This window comes from Penicillium subrubescens, assembly GCF_028828155.1.
Source record: "Penicillium subrubescens strain IBT 31985 chromosome Unknown utg000010l_segment0_segment0, whole genome shotgun sequence".
In the NCBI taxonomy this organism is placed as follows: domain Eukaryota; kingdom Fungi; phylum Ascomycota; class Eurotiomycetes; order Eurotiales; family Aspergillaceae; genus Penicillium; species Penicillium subrubescens.
Window position 1 is genome coordinate 140,267 of NW_026643160.1, and position 12,426 is coordinate 152,692.

Here is a 12,426-nt window from a genome sequence, read left to right on the forward strand (position 1 = left end):
TAAGACATAAGTAAACATATTGCTTCTAGGTGGCGACATATACCAGTCACAGATGGATATTCCAATACTACCAGTGCCCATAAATGGCCTAGGGGGCTTTCAGGCCCCAGTACAGTCTCATCATTTCTAATTCGGTAAATCAAATGCTTAGAGTGTAAAAGAAATTCTTCACAGCCAGGAAGCTATCAGAGGGTTGGCAGAGTTTTAAATTTTGTGCAGATACCGCGCCACATATCAAGAGCTTAGAGCTCGATTGATTCTAAATGGCTAACAAATAGCGGTCTCATGCAGCAGCACCAATCAATTAAGATGAACAGCCGTGGTTGATCTCAGACTTGCCTCCGGTGGCTAGTAGGTCTCACGGGGGGCCCTCGAGTATAAATACTCTGACCCCGGCGCAGCATCCCGCGCGATTGTTTTCCGGCAGCTCATGATCGCATCACACTACCTTCCTTGTTCAGGCCTCGCAGCTTCATTCTTGCGATACTTCCGAGCGTTCGGAGTTTTGAGCCGCAAGTTATCATCGTCATGAAGACACCTCTTGTGACGGAAGTGGAGATTATTTACGACCGTGAGAGCGCGTCACCGCTTCCTACAAGTGTCATTGATTTGACGCTGACCAAGGAAGCGAGGAGGGCCCGTAGTGCGCCGGAGGCTCTTATGCTAGGGGATGGTCTCGACCTTGAGGATCCCATGGTCTCGCACTATGCTGATACTGGAAGTCAACTTGGTATGTTCGTGAACGAATTATCAATGTTCTTGGTTATGCTGAAGTTGCGCTAATAGTTCTTTGGACAGCCCAGGATGAGAAAGCAGCAATGAATCCTTCTAATATCTTGAATGGGGCAGATCGACTACGCCATCACACGCCTTTTAACTCGGAGAAATACGAAGATGAAAGGTCTCATGAGGTCGTGGGCACAAACTTTCAAGAACCTTTGCGTCACATCCAGGTGAATCCTTATATGAACCTCAAACTATAATTTTGCAATATAAATAGCTTGATCTACTCAAACGTGCGGTGACTAGCGAGGAACAACCGTATAGAGACCTGGTGTCATTGTATCGAGCATTATCTTGACATCAAGCATCCACTGTAGGTGTAGAGGAACTCAAAATCAAACCAGGAGGTGCTTGTTCTTTGTTAATCAAAAAAGAAATGCAATTTCATACACTTCAAGGTCGCGATAACTGATCTTCTACTCATTCTATACTCCCCGGGTGATTTACATGATCTAATCCAACTGCGGAAGATCCTCTGGATCCGGCCATTTGCGAAATAGATCCTGCAAGTAATCCTTCGGCGCCGCCATCAACCCTACCACCGTTTGGTAAGGAGGGTCAGGGAGATCAGGATGAGCTCGAGTCGGCGCAAACCACTTGGTGCGGCCAAACGACTTAGCGAGGCGTTTACTCTCTTCCGCCGTGATTGCGTTTTCCAACTTGACAAGGTCCTTGGTTTCTTCGGCTTGGGAGTGGGAAGCCAAATCATCCATTAGAATTGTGAGCGTAGGAACAAATCGAGGGTCGGAGGCTTTGAGATCTTGGAAGACTTGGAGCTTTTCTTTGATCTAATAAGGGGACAGTCAGTTTGAGCTTGATCTATGATAACCGCAAAGATGCATAGCCTAGATAATTTATGTGCGGCAGAGCAGGTTAGACTTACCATCTGATTTTGTCGCCTATCCTGGGTAGCCTCCCCAGGCCCTAAGTATCGGTCGAGTGCGGGGAAGAGGACCAGTTCCTCGCCCATGATATGCCTTGCGAGACCCCAAGTCAACTGATTCTGGAAGCGGGTCTGCTCGTCCGGGTCATCGTTGTCAACCAGGCGATCATAGTAGGCCTGTAACTCGCGATGATCGGCGCTAATCACATCGGTAATGCGACTCATTTTCAGCCTAAACCTCAGCAAGGAGTCGAGTTGATTATCTGAGCAGGTGGTGGTGTATGGATATATTTCTGCAGTCGTTTAGCATTTTTAGCCATCTTTTTTCTTCTTTTCTTCCAGGCACGCAGTAAGCTACTCCTCACCCTGCAGTGATTTTCTCTGAAGTGAATATGACGTGCATATATAGATGTTGTGGTTTGTTGACGCATAAATTCTCCGAGGAATCGAGATCCGGTGCAACACTCAAGATCACCTGGTAGAGTCCGATGATCCACATCGGCCCTGCTGGTCAGGTCCGGGCCCTTGAAATGCTTACTTTTACCACGTACACATAACCTACTAGACAGGTCAACGATTGAAAAGTGGACTCATGGACAACGAGCGCTGTCTAGCGCGCGATTCAAGGATTGGTCGCTGTTCGTGTTTCGTGGGGGTCTGAGAGCCTGGTGGATGGTGTTGGCGTGTGGACTGGACCTTTTGGACAACCCCAAAGCAACGTTGTTTGCTTGTGCTTTTGGGGTCAAGTTGATTCAAAAATTCCCATCTGCTCTTTCGCATTCTCTTCTTCCTTTCTCCTGGTTGTCCTCCCGCCATCTCGTCCCTCATAGTCCTTAACCCGCGATCGTCGGGGCATCACCACTATATCCTACCTCAACCATGACCAGCCCAGCGCTAGGGTACGTGACCTGAATATTATCGCTAGTATAGCTCTCTCAAGGACTAACCAGAGAACAGAGAACCCCTCGCATGCCCTATTAGGAATTCCACGCGACCCCAGGATGACTTGCTCGGTTACCAGTCACCAACACTCGTTCAGAACAAAGCTGTTGCCCAACCCACAAGAGACGGAGCTACAAGAGGCCCAAGAGTAAGAACAGCCGTCACGGCCCAGCCGCCCGCGATCTCGCGGGGAATCTGTGCCCGCATCGCTCAGTGGCTGTGGCCTCCTGGCGGGTGGGGCCCTTCATGCAAATCCACCGGACTTGGATCTGCTCAGTGCGTTGGCTCTGGCACGAGTTCCCATCAATCAGCATCAGCATCAGCATCGCGCCCGCAGCTACACATCCAGCCCGCCGCAAGTGCCTCGCTGGACTGCAAGGCGTGTCGTGAGTGGAACGTGGTATGCGATCAAGCCAGGCCGCAGTGTGAACACTGCTATGAACAGCAAATCCTCTGCTTCTATGTCAGTCCCAGCCAGAATCCGAAGCGCAAGGCGAGGAGGCGTACGGAAAACATAGCCGGGGGCGGGGAAGTGGAAGTGGCGGGCATCTCAGAGGGGCGTGCGCATCCGTTCTGATGTGCAGGCAACAAGGAGAGGTTGAATTGAATATATTCGAGGTGCCTGGTGGATTTTTGACATGAAAAACGGACCAGACCTGTTAGTCTGAACAATATTACTCAAGAGAACGTCCAGATACTATTCTCTATTCTCTTCCTCGGTAGCATTATGAGATGCACTTCACAATGCGGCGACGGTCTATTAACCGTGAAGTATACGTGAAGAGAAAATCGGTGCATGTGATGAAAACATGGACCGGGCCGGTTGTCTTTTTTTTAATAAGAAAGGTTCTCTGTGCTGATCACTACAATTGATATAGATAATCCCGATGTACTTCAGTGTGAAAGGATTCGGAGCAGAGTCGTCCTGTCCTCGGTCGGACGAGCCAAATGCGGCGGTTGCCACAAAAGGCTTCTTACAGCGGAGTCCATAACGCTTTTTCAAATTTTGAACCGGCAGAAATTTGATTCAGGGCATTCCTGTTTCCATACATTGTGCACATCTACTTATATGGTCTGAGAGAAGCGGTGAATTGAGTGTCTCAATTTATGACTGGGCCGGGCCACTCATTGAGTAGTCCGCTGTGGCTTCTCAATATTAAATCTCCGCCCACACCGCCGGACAGGCTCCTCCGCACAGCTGCTTGAATATCGGCGAAGACTCGAATTGATCTTCTTCCCCATTGAGAGACATCGGACAGCCGAGTCCGGTCGCCTCCACAAACTTGACAGTCGGAGCACCGTGACCCGAGACCGCTCCACTGTCCTGTATATAGCAACCAGATGCCCTGGAGAAAAAGATAGGAACAGTAGCAATATCATCTTCGTCAAATTTAGTTGCATGTGCATGTCATACTTAGTCCAGTCCGTTGACATTTGGCGCCTGATTGCGTTAAGCCTATATCCTTTGCGATACCCGATTCTACGAGCTCTACGACATATACCAATAATAAATTCAAACAGCGTAAGTAACCTCTGCGGGTTGTTATCTCTTTCACTACTCAATATACAACAAATTCTAACATTTACCCAGATGGACTCCGAATATAGCCGTCTGGCTGACACAATCCGCCAACAAGCCAGCGAGCACTCAAAGCCACGCTATCTTGTCGCCATTGCCGGCGTCCCAGGCTCCGGCAAAACCACCACAGCTCAAGCAGTCGTCCAACAGCTAAACAAAGACCTGAATATACACGCAGCCCCCCTCCCAATGGACGGCTTCCACCTACCACGGTCCGCACTAGACCAACTCCCCAACGCTCAAGAAGCCTATATCCGACGCGGCGCACCCTGGACCTTCGATGTTAGCCGCTTCGTCAAATTTATGCATGACCTCCGAATCTGGTCTGATAAGACACCGCTAGCAGCGCCATCATCCCAAACCATCCATGCCCCCGGATTTGACCACGAGGCTAAAGACCCCGTCGAAGATAAGATAGTTATCACGCCCGATACGAATATCATTATCGTCGAGGGCAACTATCTCCTCCTCGACGAGCCTGGGTGGCGTGATCTTGCAGATTTAGTAGATTACCGTGTCTTTGTGGATACGGATTTACAGGAAGCAAGGGATCGGACGGCGAAGAGACATGTCTTGGCTGGCATTGAGAAAACGTTGGAAGATGGGTATCGAAGGGTTGATAGTAATGATTACTTGAATGGGGTATCAATTCGGGAGAAGTTGATAGGCCCGGATTTGGTGGTGAAGAGTGTGAGTGTGAATGTCAATGGAGCGGGTTAATGAAGTGGTCATGGATTTGAGCTATATGATTTATGATAAACGTTTTCATTCTTTGATTTCTTGTTTGTGGAACACGTCTACGTTTGTTAGATCATGCACTAGAAGCTTTGAGATAATTATGCTGAAAGGACTTACCGGGAATCTCTGGCATCCAACTCGCTCGAGCCTTGCAGAAGAATTCTCCCTTTGGTGGCAACATCTCGGGGTCATCGAGGGATCCCACACAGATATAGCGGAAGTGATCCTTCGCATTCTCCTGTCTCTTCTGTCACCAAGCATCCCAATAATCATTGACTGGTGAAGTCACTCACACCAAACTCAAGAATAAAACTTCCACAAGTATCACAGAAATGTCGATAAATTGCGACCCCGGATCCACTATCCGCTGCGTGTTCCTTTGGCTGTCCCTTGGTTAGATGGAACGCATCTTTAGCGACCTTGGCTGTGAGGCCATAATTTGTTCCAAATGCTTTCTGGCCATTCATAGGTCATAATTAGCATAGATACTAGTGTTAGGCGTTTGCGGTGCTAACTTTGCAGTTCTGGCAGTGACAAAGGGTTGTGCGAGCATCGTCTGCCGACTCCAGTCTCAACTCATATTCGATTTCGCGGCAAAAGCAAGATCCTTTCAAGACTGGCATGGTGGTATTGAAGTCAAATTTTGAGTTCACATGGATGTTCTTTCAGAAAATCAATGTGCTGTGTGAAGGGTATATAGATCTTGATAGACAGGTGAATGATATATGACGTCACTTGCAGTTCGTGGGTCTGGGGACAGGCAAAAGACTAGATAATACCGATCTTGGTTAAGGGAAAACAGGTTCAAAGATGAATGGACCTGGTAAATTGGGAAGTACTCGGGTTTTACCAAATGGAAAGAACAATAATTAAGATTATGTCTTAATTCAGGATATTGCAACGAGACTGTCCGGAATCTTCTGTCGCGCAACATGAAAGATAGGTACCACTAGGAAACAGAATTTGATCGTGTACAATATCAAACATGAAAAATAGTTAGTATTAAGCGAGATTTCATCAATATTTTGATCAATGTTAGGATATTCATATTTGCCAGTCGATTTGCCGCTACCCCGCGGTGATGCGATTATGACATGAGGCGATCGCCAACTCCCCAAACTCTCTTTTCTCCTGACACTCAACGAACACTCTAGCTTACCTTATTCGTTTAAACTCCTGATTTGCCGGCCAGAGTCATGTCGGAGTCTCACACAAAACTACAGCAGAAATCAGTTGTCTCGTCGTTCATCTTCTCCATTACGAGCGAAACCCCAAAGGTTGCCCTTTTTAAGCGCAGCGATAAGGTTAATACTTATCAGTATGTATTCACATTCTACCCCGTACCCCATGGTCAAATCTCAAACAGGAGACTGACTGGAAAAGACATCATCTCGCCCCCATCTCGGGGAGTATAGACCACCAGGAATCGCCTCTCACAGCCGCCTGGCGCGAGATCAACGAAGAAACCAGCTTGACACCACAAGATATCGAACTTTGGCGCCAAGGCAAGCCATACAGCTTCAGCGACCCATCAATAGGACGCCAATGGATCATCTATCCCTTTGCATTCCGACTCAAAGGTCGCGAAGAGGGTGGCAAAGGCGAAGCAGCCATTAAGATCGATTGGGAACACGAAGAATGGGAATGGTACGATCCAAAGGAAGTGGTGGATGATGAACACTTCGGGGGCGTACCCCGTCTAGCAGAGAGCTTGCGGCGAGTCTACTTCGAATTGGATATGAACGACAAGGCCAGAAGCGCACTACAGTCGGGTCTCGAGCTGCTCAAAACAGACCACTCGAGCGGTTCACATGAATTGACAACCCTCGCCCTCAAGGCGTTTCGGAATGTTCTCGTGCATTTGCAAGGGCACACAAATTGGTGGGAGACTACACGAATGGCTGCGTGGCACCTGTGGAAAAATGGGCGTGAGAGCATGGGATCGGCAACTCTCAACGCTTTCCTCGGTGTTCTGGCCGATATCGATAATATCAAGACGCGAAGGCCTGAAAATCAATGGGATCGTATTCTCACTGCGGTTGATCACCACTTGGAACGTCGTCGCGAGACGGCTTCGCATATTAACGAAGCATTTACTGCTTACTTGGATTCAGATTTCTTACCCAAGATTCAGTCACAGGGAAAGGATAAACTCACTCTTCTGACCCTGTCGGCGAGCTCAACTATTCGAGACAGTATCTTGGATGCCTTCAAATCACTACCTGTATCCCATTTGGATCTACGAATACTCGAGTCAAGACCTCTCTTCGAAGGGGCAAGCATGGCTTCTTCCTTGCTGTTGGAGTTTGAATGCAAATTTTCTCCTTCATCAGGCCAACATCTACAGATAAGCGTTCATACCGACGCTTCAGCTGCGCTTGCTGTCAAAGATGTGGACTTTGTCCTGCTAGGAGCGGATCGCATTTCCAGTTCAGGGTCCGTCAGCAACAAGACTGGGTCCCTTCCAGCTGTTCTTTGTGCCAAACACATAAGCCCAGAAGCAAAGGTGCTTGTCTTTAGTGGGTTGGAGAAAGTGGCAGAGCCTGGTACTGAAGATGACCACCAACCAGAGGAAAATAACCCAATAGAGGTCATCAATCCATGGGTGGACACGGGTGTGAAAGGCGTGGGAAAACTGCAGGAAAGACTTCGAGGCACAAAGAAAGAGACTTCCAATTGTGTTGTGGAAGTGAAGAATGTCTACTTCGAATGGGTGGATGCTAACCTGATCGATGCGTTCATCACGGAAGAAGGAGCGATGGGGGCAACTGATATTCACAACAAGGCCCAAGAAGTTCAACAGAAAGCAGACAAATACTTTGGCTCGTTATAGTGAAAGAAACAGAAGCCTTCTCAGTTCGCGACTTCCATTTTCGCGACATGAGGCCGACATCATACACGCTGTGAAAGTCATAATAAACACACCGAACACGTTATTTCCTTTCTTCACTTCTTCTACTCTCTTCCTCATTCTCAATCAAACAATCATCCCATCCAGTCTACCGCGATGTCATCCAGCTCCTTCGATCCCGGAGCCCATCGGTTCATGTCCCCAGCAACGGGCATGGGACTCGAGTATATCGTCCACCGTCCCGCTGGAGTCAGCAACGACAATGTCCGTCGCAATTTCATCACGGCCCAGTGCCCTGGATGGGGCCTAGGATCTGCCTATCTCCAACACGGTCTTTCCGACCTCTGGGCACCATCATCCAAAAGTGACAACGATACCGAATCCACAGTTTACACGGTCGTCTTCCTGCATCGCCGAGGCACAGGAGGCTCATCCCAACCCGTCGGGACCGGCAGGATGACCACCATGCCAGACATGGCCGCTGACATTGAGGAACTTCGCAAACACCTCGAAGTGGAACAGTTCCCCATCCTACTCGGTCACTCCAACGGCGGTGCGATCGCACTTGGATACGCAGAGTTTTTCCCAGACCGAGTCCAAAAACTGATCCTCGTCGACCACCAAATCATCGGCCTGCAAGACCGCAAGACCGAAAAGCTGGTCGCAACTAAGGACAACCCTGCATATCGCGGTGCTTGGGATAATTTCGTGAATCGACGTACCGATACGGACGACGAATTCACTGAGGCAGTGAACTCAATCTGGCCTCTGTATTTCTACGATCCGGCAAAGTACACGGACGAACTGTTGCACGCAATCGGGGACCAGGTTATGCCTGTGTGGACATATCGCTGGCAAGCCCATTGTGACCGACACCTCTTGAACCCAACGCAGATGGCTGATGGTCTGAAGTATGTGCGGGCTAAGACGTTGGTTATCTTCGGACAGGATGACATGATCGTTGGCCTGAAGATTGCTGTACGGACGATGGATATTCCCGGTGTAGAATTGATCACCTACAAGGATTGTGGACACTTTCCGTGGATTGAGCAAAAGGAACAGTTCATGAGGGATGTTCGGCGATTCATCGAAGGTCGCAAGAGCTGAGGAGAGAGAGGAGAGAGTCTCATACCACTCAAGCAGAGCAGGACACATATGCATATGTGCCCAATCATTGTTATCAAAACTGTTACTGTGCATTGAATAATCAGATTCATGATGTCCATACAAAAAAAGAAAAGTAAATGACACGCCAAAGTAGGGCTGAGCCTCACATCCCCAGACCCTGTAACCTCCAACAAGAGAAAAACAATAAAAAAAAGAAACCCAAACACCGAGGCAGACAGAGGACGGGATCATTAAAGACCTCTGCCTCCAGGAAAGATTGAAACTCGCAAACAGGTATATGCAAAGACGGAAAGAAGAGGTATCATGATATTCAAGAGTCGCGAACACGCGCCTGGCGCTTGGCGGTACCGATGTGGGTGTTGTGCACCTTCGTGGCGAACTTCAAGCTCGTCAAGGTCTCGGAAAGGTGCGCCTTCAATGGGCTGACCATGACGAACATGAGCGTCTTGGAGTTACCACCCAGGGAGAATTGGAGGAGGTAAGTCAGCTAGACACGAGTTAGCATTCACAAGTATTGATATGGCAAATTGTCAGATTAAGATGAAACAAACCTTGCTATTGCGGTATGGGATGTGTCCACCATCTTTGCCCTGGCCAAGAGCGGCAATCACATCACCTAGTGAGCTGAGACTGCGGTTGATATTTTGAGTTTCCTTCAGGCGCTCTCCCGTTGCACCACTGTGGCTTAGGCGCTCGCTTCCGGCCAAGTCGACCAGGTTGAGGGTGCCTTCACTGCGCTCCCCAGTGATGTGGTTGTCGCCGATCAGCTTCAGAATGAACACGGAGTGAGACCGCGAGGAGCGCTCATTAGCCTTGGTAGCAGCGACTGAACGGTTGGCAGCCGCACTCTTGAGAATCGACTCAACCATCTCCGGTGAATCCAGTCGGACAGTATTGATATCCGTGATAATGGTCTTGCCACGCTGCATGTCATGGCGGATTTCATGCTTCTTCTTGTCAAGTTCATCGGGATTGCCGAGCAGGTCGTTCAAGTTCTCGTTGTAGACCTCGACAAAGTTACCCTCCATCGTGTATCGCCAACCCTTCTCCTCCAGACTTTGAGCTGTCTCGTAGATTTGGTGCACAGCGAGAGGAATCATACCGTCCTGTGAGGACATGGTATGGGTCTTACCACTACCTGTCTGGCCGTAACAGAAGATGCACACATTGTAACCATCCAATGCACTCTGCACCAATTGGCTGATCTCATCAAAGACCTCATTGTTTTGCGCCGAGGGACCAAACACCCGATCAAAGGCGAAATTGTTGTTTTTGCGAGAGACTGTGCCTAGGCTGCTCTTCTCCTCGGGGCCCAAGATGTTAATCTCCTTGGCGTCTTCCAACTCGTCGGGATACTGCATCAGAGCAATGGCAGAGGAGGGTTCACTGAGTGGTGGTCGGACACGGCAGAAGACACGAATGTTGCCTTTGAGCTCCTGCACTTGATTGTGGAGTTTTCGGCGCAGCGTCTCTTCCCTGCGCAGTTTTTCTTTCGTCGCCTCGGTCTCGGCGAGCGCGTCCATCATTCTCTGGTTACATTGCTCAAAGGCTTGGGATTGTTCTTCTCGCCCGCCCTCCAAGAATTCGATACGGGCCTTCAAGGCGCGGATGGTCGACTCCAGAGTAACACTGTTGGTGCTGACAGTGTCCAAGTTATGTCGAAGGTCGTAGGTCATCTTTCGTTCGCGTTCCAATTCGGCCTTCATGCCCTGGATCTGAGCCAGTGCATCGTTGAGTTCACGAGTCTTGTTGACTAATTCAATTTCGGATTTTTGAATGTCCATTGCCGATTGCGATGTGAGTTGGCCTAGTTCTCGGATTCGCACGGCTTTTTCATCCGCGAGTTCGCTTTCGAATTTCCGTTTCAGGCTGCGAATTTCATCCTGGTGACGAGTATTCAACGCTTCGACGTCGTTTTTGCCCTGTTGTCTGATCGTTTCCAATTCTATTCGTTGGCGTCGGTCCAAGTCGTCCATGGCGATTTCCTGATCTCGCAGGGCTTCTTTCAGTGCGTCCTCTGCTGCGCTTAGTTGCTGGTTCAGTGATTCCATTTCGACCCGCAGCTTCATGTTAGTTTCGTTGAGTCCGTCACGGGAAGCCTCAAGCTCGTGGACTAAAGCTTTTCGTTAGAAAGAAAACGGCACTGGCAATATCAGGTCCACTCACTCCTAGCTTTGTATACCTCCACAGCCTCTTTCAGGCCTTGGCTTTCCTGCCCAGACTGGTTGACGCGCGAGAAGACACGGGCCATGATTTCCTCCATCGTCTTCTCCTTCATCTCTTGGTCCCATTCAGAATCTAGAAGATGGTTAAAATTGGTTACTATGGATTTCTTGGAAAGAAACGATGAAGTGGGAGCCCTTTTGGACTTTCTGTGAGGGGACACGGAGGACGGTCGGGTGGGCTTGGATGGGGTAAGAATGGGAACTTTGGACCGCTGGCCAGGTCTCGCCGGTGTAGAGTCCTTGTGATCAGCATCACTTGGATTCCTTTGGGTAGGTAGTGCATGATCAATGGGTGGGGGATGCATCCTTTGAACCTCGAGCCTTGAGAGGTTACTTTCCAGGCCAGAGGTTGACACTGAACGAGACCCTTCGGAGTGGGAGGTACGCAGTGGCAAATTCAGGGATCCATTGGGGCAGGAAATACTGCGAGTGGAGGAGAAGATAGATGGTGGCATACCCTTGCGTTTTCCGAGTACACTTCCTGTGTTATCATCCGGGTGGAGATCTAACGAAGTAGCGGGGCGCGACATGGACATCGAGGAACCGTTGAGTTTGCGAGTACCGAGGGATGTCTGCGGGCGAGACATAGCGGATGCAGGGCGCGCACCGTACCCCATGGTGTTCGAGAAGGTACCGTTATTCGGTCGGGTGGTGGTCGAACCGGTTCGCGACGTCGTGGAGGATGCGTAGGAGTTGCCGCGAGTGCGCGCGTGGGGTGCGCCGACCATTGAGCGTGTCAGAGGCGGCTGTCTTTTCGTTTCGGCAACGCTGGGTGGCTTCGTTCGAGTCGCTATATAGCAATGTCAGCGTATCGCGCAGTTTTGGCCTCGGGAAGCGCAAGAAGGGCTTGTACGGGAAATGGCTTTGTTCGCAATGGTTCCTGGCGGTAGGATACCAGACATGCCAGACCGAGCATTCGTTGTCGCAGAATTCATCTCTCGAAGGCCAGCTTGGGGGATGCGCGACCGAGTCGACGCTCGAGGCTGCATCTCCAACGGGAGTCAGTAAACAGAGCTGCGACGAGATCTGGGCGGGGTTGTTTACCATGTTCTCCTCGTCCATCGTGTGGGTAGTAGCTCGCCAGGTCACCGGCGAGTATAATATCCGGGCGAGAAGGGAGAACTCTCGTCCAGCCACGGTCTCTGCTGTTCAATTGACGATATGGCGGTCCAAGGTGAAGGTGCAAAAGGTGAGCATGCCAGCGGAGAGTATCGAAGCTCCGGTTTCTGGAGAGACGACGGGTAAACAAACGCTGAGTCAGCTGATCTGGCGTTGCCAATTTGGGACTAGTTCATAA

General features: G+C 49.8%; 8 protein-coding genes across 8 annotated transcripts; 5 read left to right on the forward strand and 3 right to left on the reverse strand.

Moving 5' to 3' along the window:
• Positions 1-528: 528 nt before the first annotated feature.
• N7473_011254 (uncharacterized protein) lies at positions 529-983 on the forward strand (the record flags this gene model as incomplete). The annotated part of the gene is made up of 2 exons (XM_057157193.1): positions 529-730; positions 799-983. 2 exons carry the CDS (start codon positions 529-531, stop codon positions 981-983), a joined length of 387 nt encoding a protein of 128 aa, XP_057003043.1.
• A 252-nt stretch (positions 984-1,235) lies between these two features.
• On the reverse strand, positions 1,236-1,891 carry N7473_011255 (uncharacterized protein; the record flags this gene model as incomplete). The annotated part of the gene is made up of 2 exons (XM_057157194.1): positions 1,236-1,571; positions 1,667-1,891. The coding sequence occupies 2 exons, from the start codon at positions 1,889-1,891 to the stop codon at positions 1,236-1,238; spliced, it is 561 nt and encodes a 186-aa protein (XP_057003044.1).
• A 654-nt stretch (positions 1,892-2,545) lies between these two features.
• On the forward strand, positions 2,546-3,185 carry N7473_011256 (uncharacterized protein; the record flags this gene model as incomplete). Its single annotated transcript, XM_057157195.1, has 2 exons — positions 2,546-2,565; positions 2,624-3,185. 2 exons carry the CDS (start codon positions 2,546-2,548, stop codon positions 3,183-3,185), a joined length of 582 nt encoding a protein of 193 aa, XP_057003045.1.
• An 822-nt stretch (positions 3,186-4,007) lies between these two features.
• N7473_011257 (phosphoribulokinase/uridine kinase family protein) lies at positions 4,008-4,907 on the forward strand (the record flags this gene model as incomplete). The annotated part of the gene is made up of 2 exons (XM_057157196.1): positions 4,008-4,130; positions 4,200-4,907. The coding sequence occupies 2 exons, from the start codon at positions 4,008-4,010 to the stop codon at positions 4,905-4,907; spliced, it is 831 nt and encodes a 276-aa protein (XP_057003046.1).
• A 45-nt stretch (positions 4,908-4,952) lies between these two features.
• On the reverse strand, positions 4,953-5,548 carry N7473_011258 (GFA family protein; the record flags this gene model as incomplete). The annotated part of the gene is made up of 4 exons (XM_057157197.1): positions 4,953-4,984; positions 5,043-5,163; positions 5,219-5,380; positions 5,441-5,548. The coding sequence occupies 4 exons, from the start codon at positions 5,546-5,548 to the stop codon at positions 4,953-4,955; spliced, it is 423 nt and encodes a 140-aa protein (XP_057003047.1).
• A 573-nt stretch (positions 5,549-6,121) lies between these two features.
• N7473_011259 (translation initiation factor eIF-2B subunit family protein) lies at positions 6,122-7,758 on the forward strand (the record flags this gene model as incomplete). The annotated part of the gene is made up of 2 exons (XM_057157198.1): positions 6,122-6,243; positions 6,309-7,758. The coding sequence occupies 2 exons, from the start codon at positions 6,122-6,124 to the stop codon at positions 7,756-7,758; spliced, it is 1,572 nt and encodes a 523-aa protein (XP_057003048.1).
• A 174-nt stretch (positions 7,759-7,932) lies between these two features.
• N7473_011260 (alpha/beta fold hydrolase) lies at positions 7,933-8,883 on the forward strand (the record flags this gene model as incomplete). Its single annotated transcript, XM_057157199.1, has 1 exon — positions 7,933-8,883. One exon carries the CDS (start codon positions 7,933-7,935, stop codon positions 8,881-8,883), a length of 951 nt encoding a protein of 316 aa, XP_057003049.1.
• Positions 8,884-9,214: 331 nt separating this feature from the next.
• N7473_011261 (putative kinesin family protein (KlpA)) lies at positions 9,215-12,191 on the reverse strand (the record flags this gene model as incomplete). Its single annotated transcript, XM_057157200.1, has 6 exons — positions 9,215-9,391; positions 9,456-11,017; positions 11,071-11,202; positions 11,587-11,919; positions 11,983-12,118; positions 12,174-12,191. 6 exons carry the CDS (start codon positions 12,189-12,191, stop codon positions 9,215-9,217), a joined length of 2,358 nt encoding a protein of 785 aa, XP_057003050.1.
• Between the last annotated feature and the right edge of the window lie 235 nt (positions 12,192-12,426).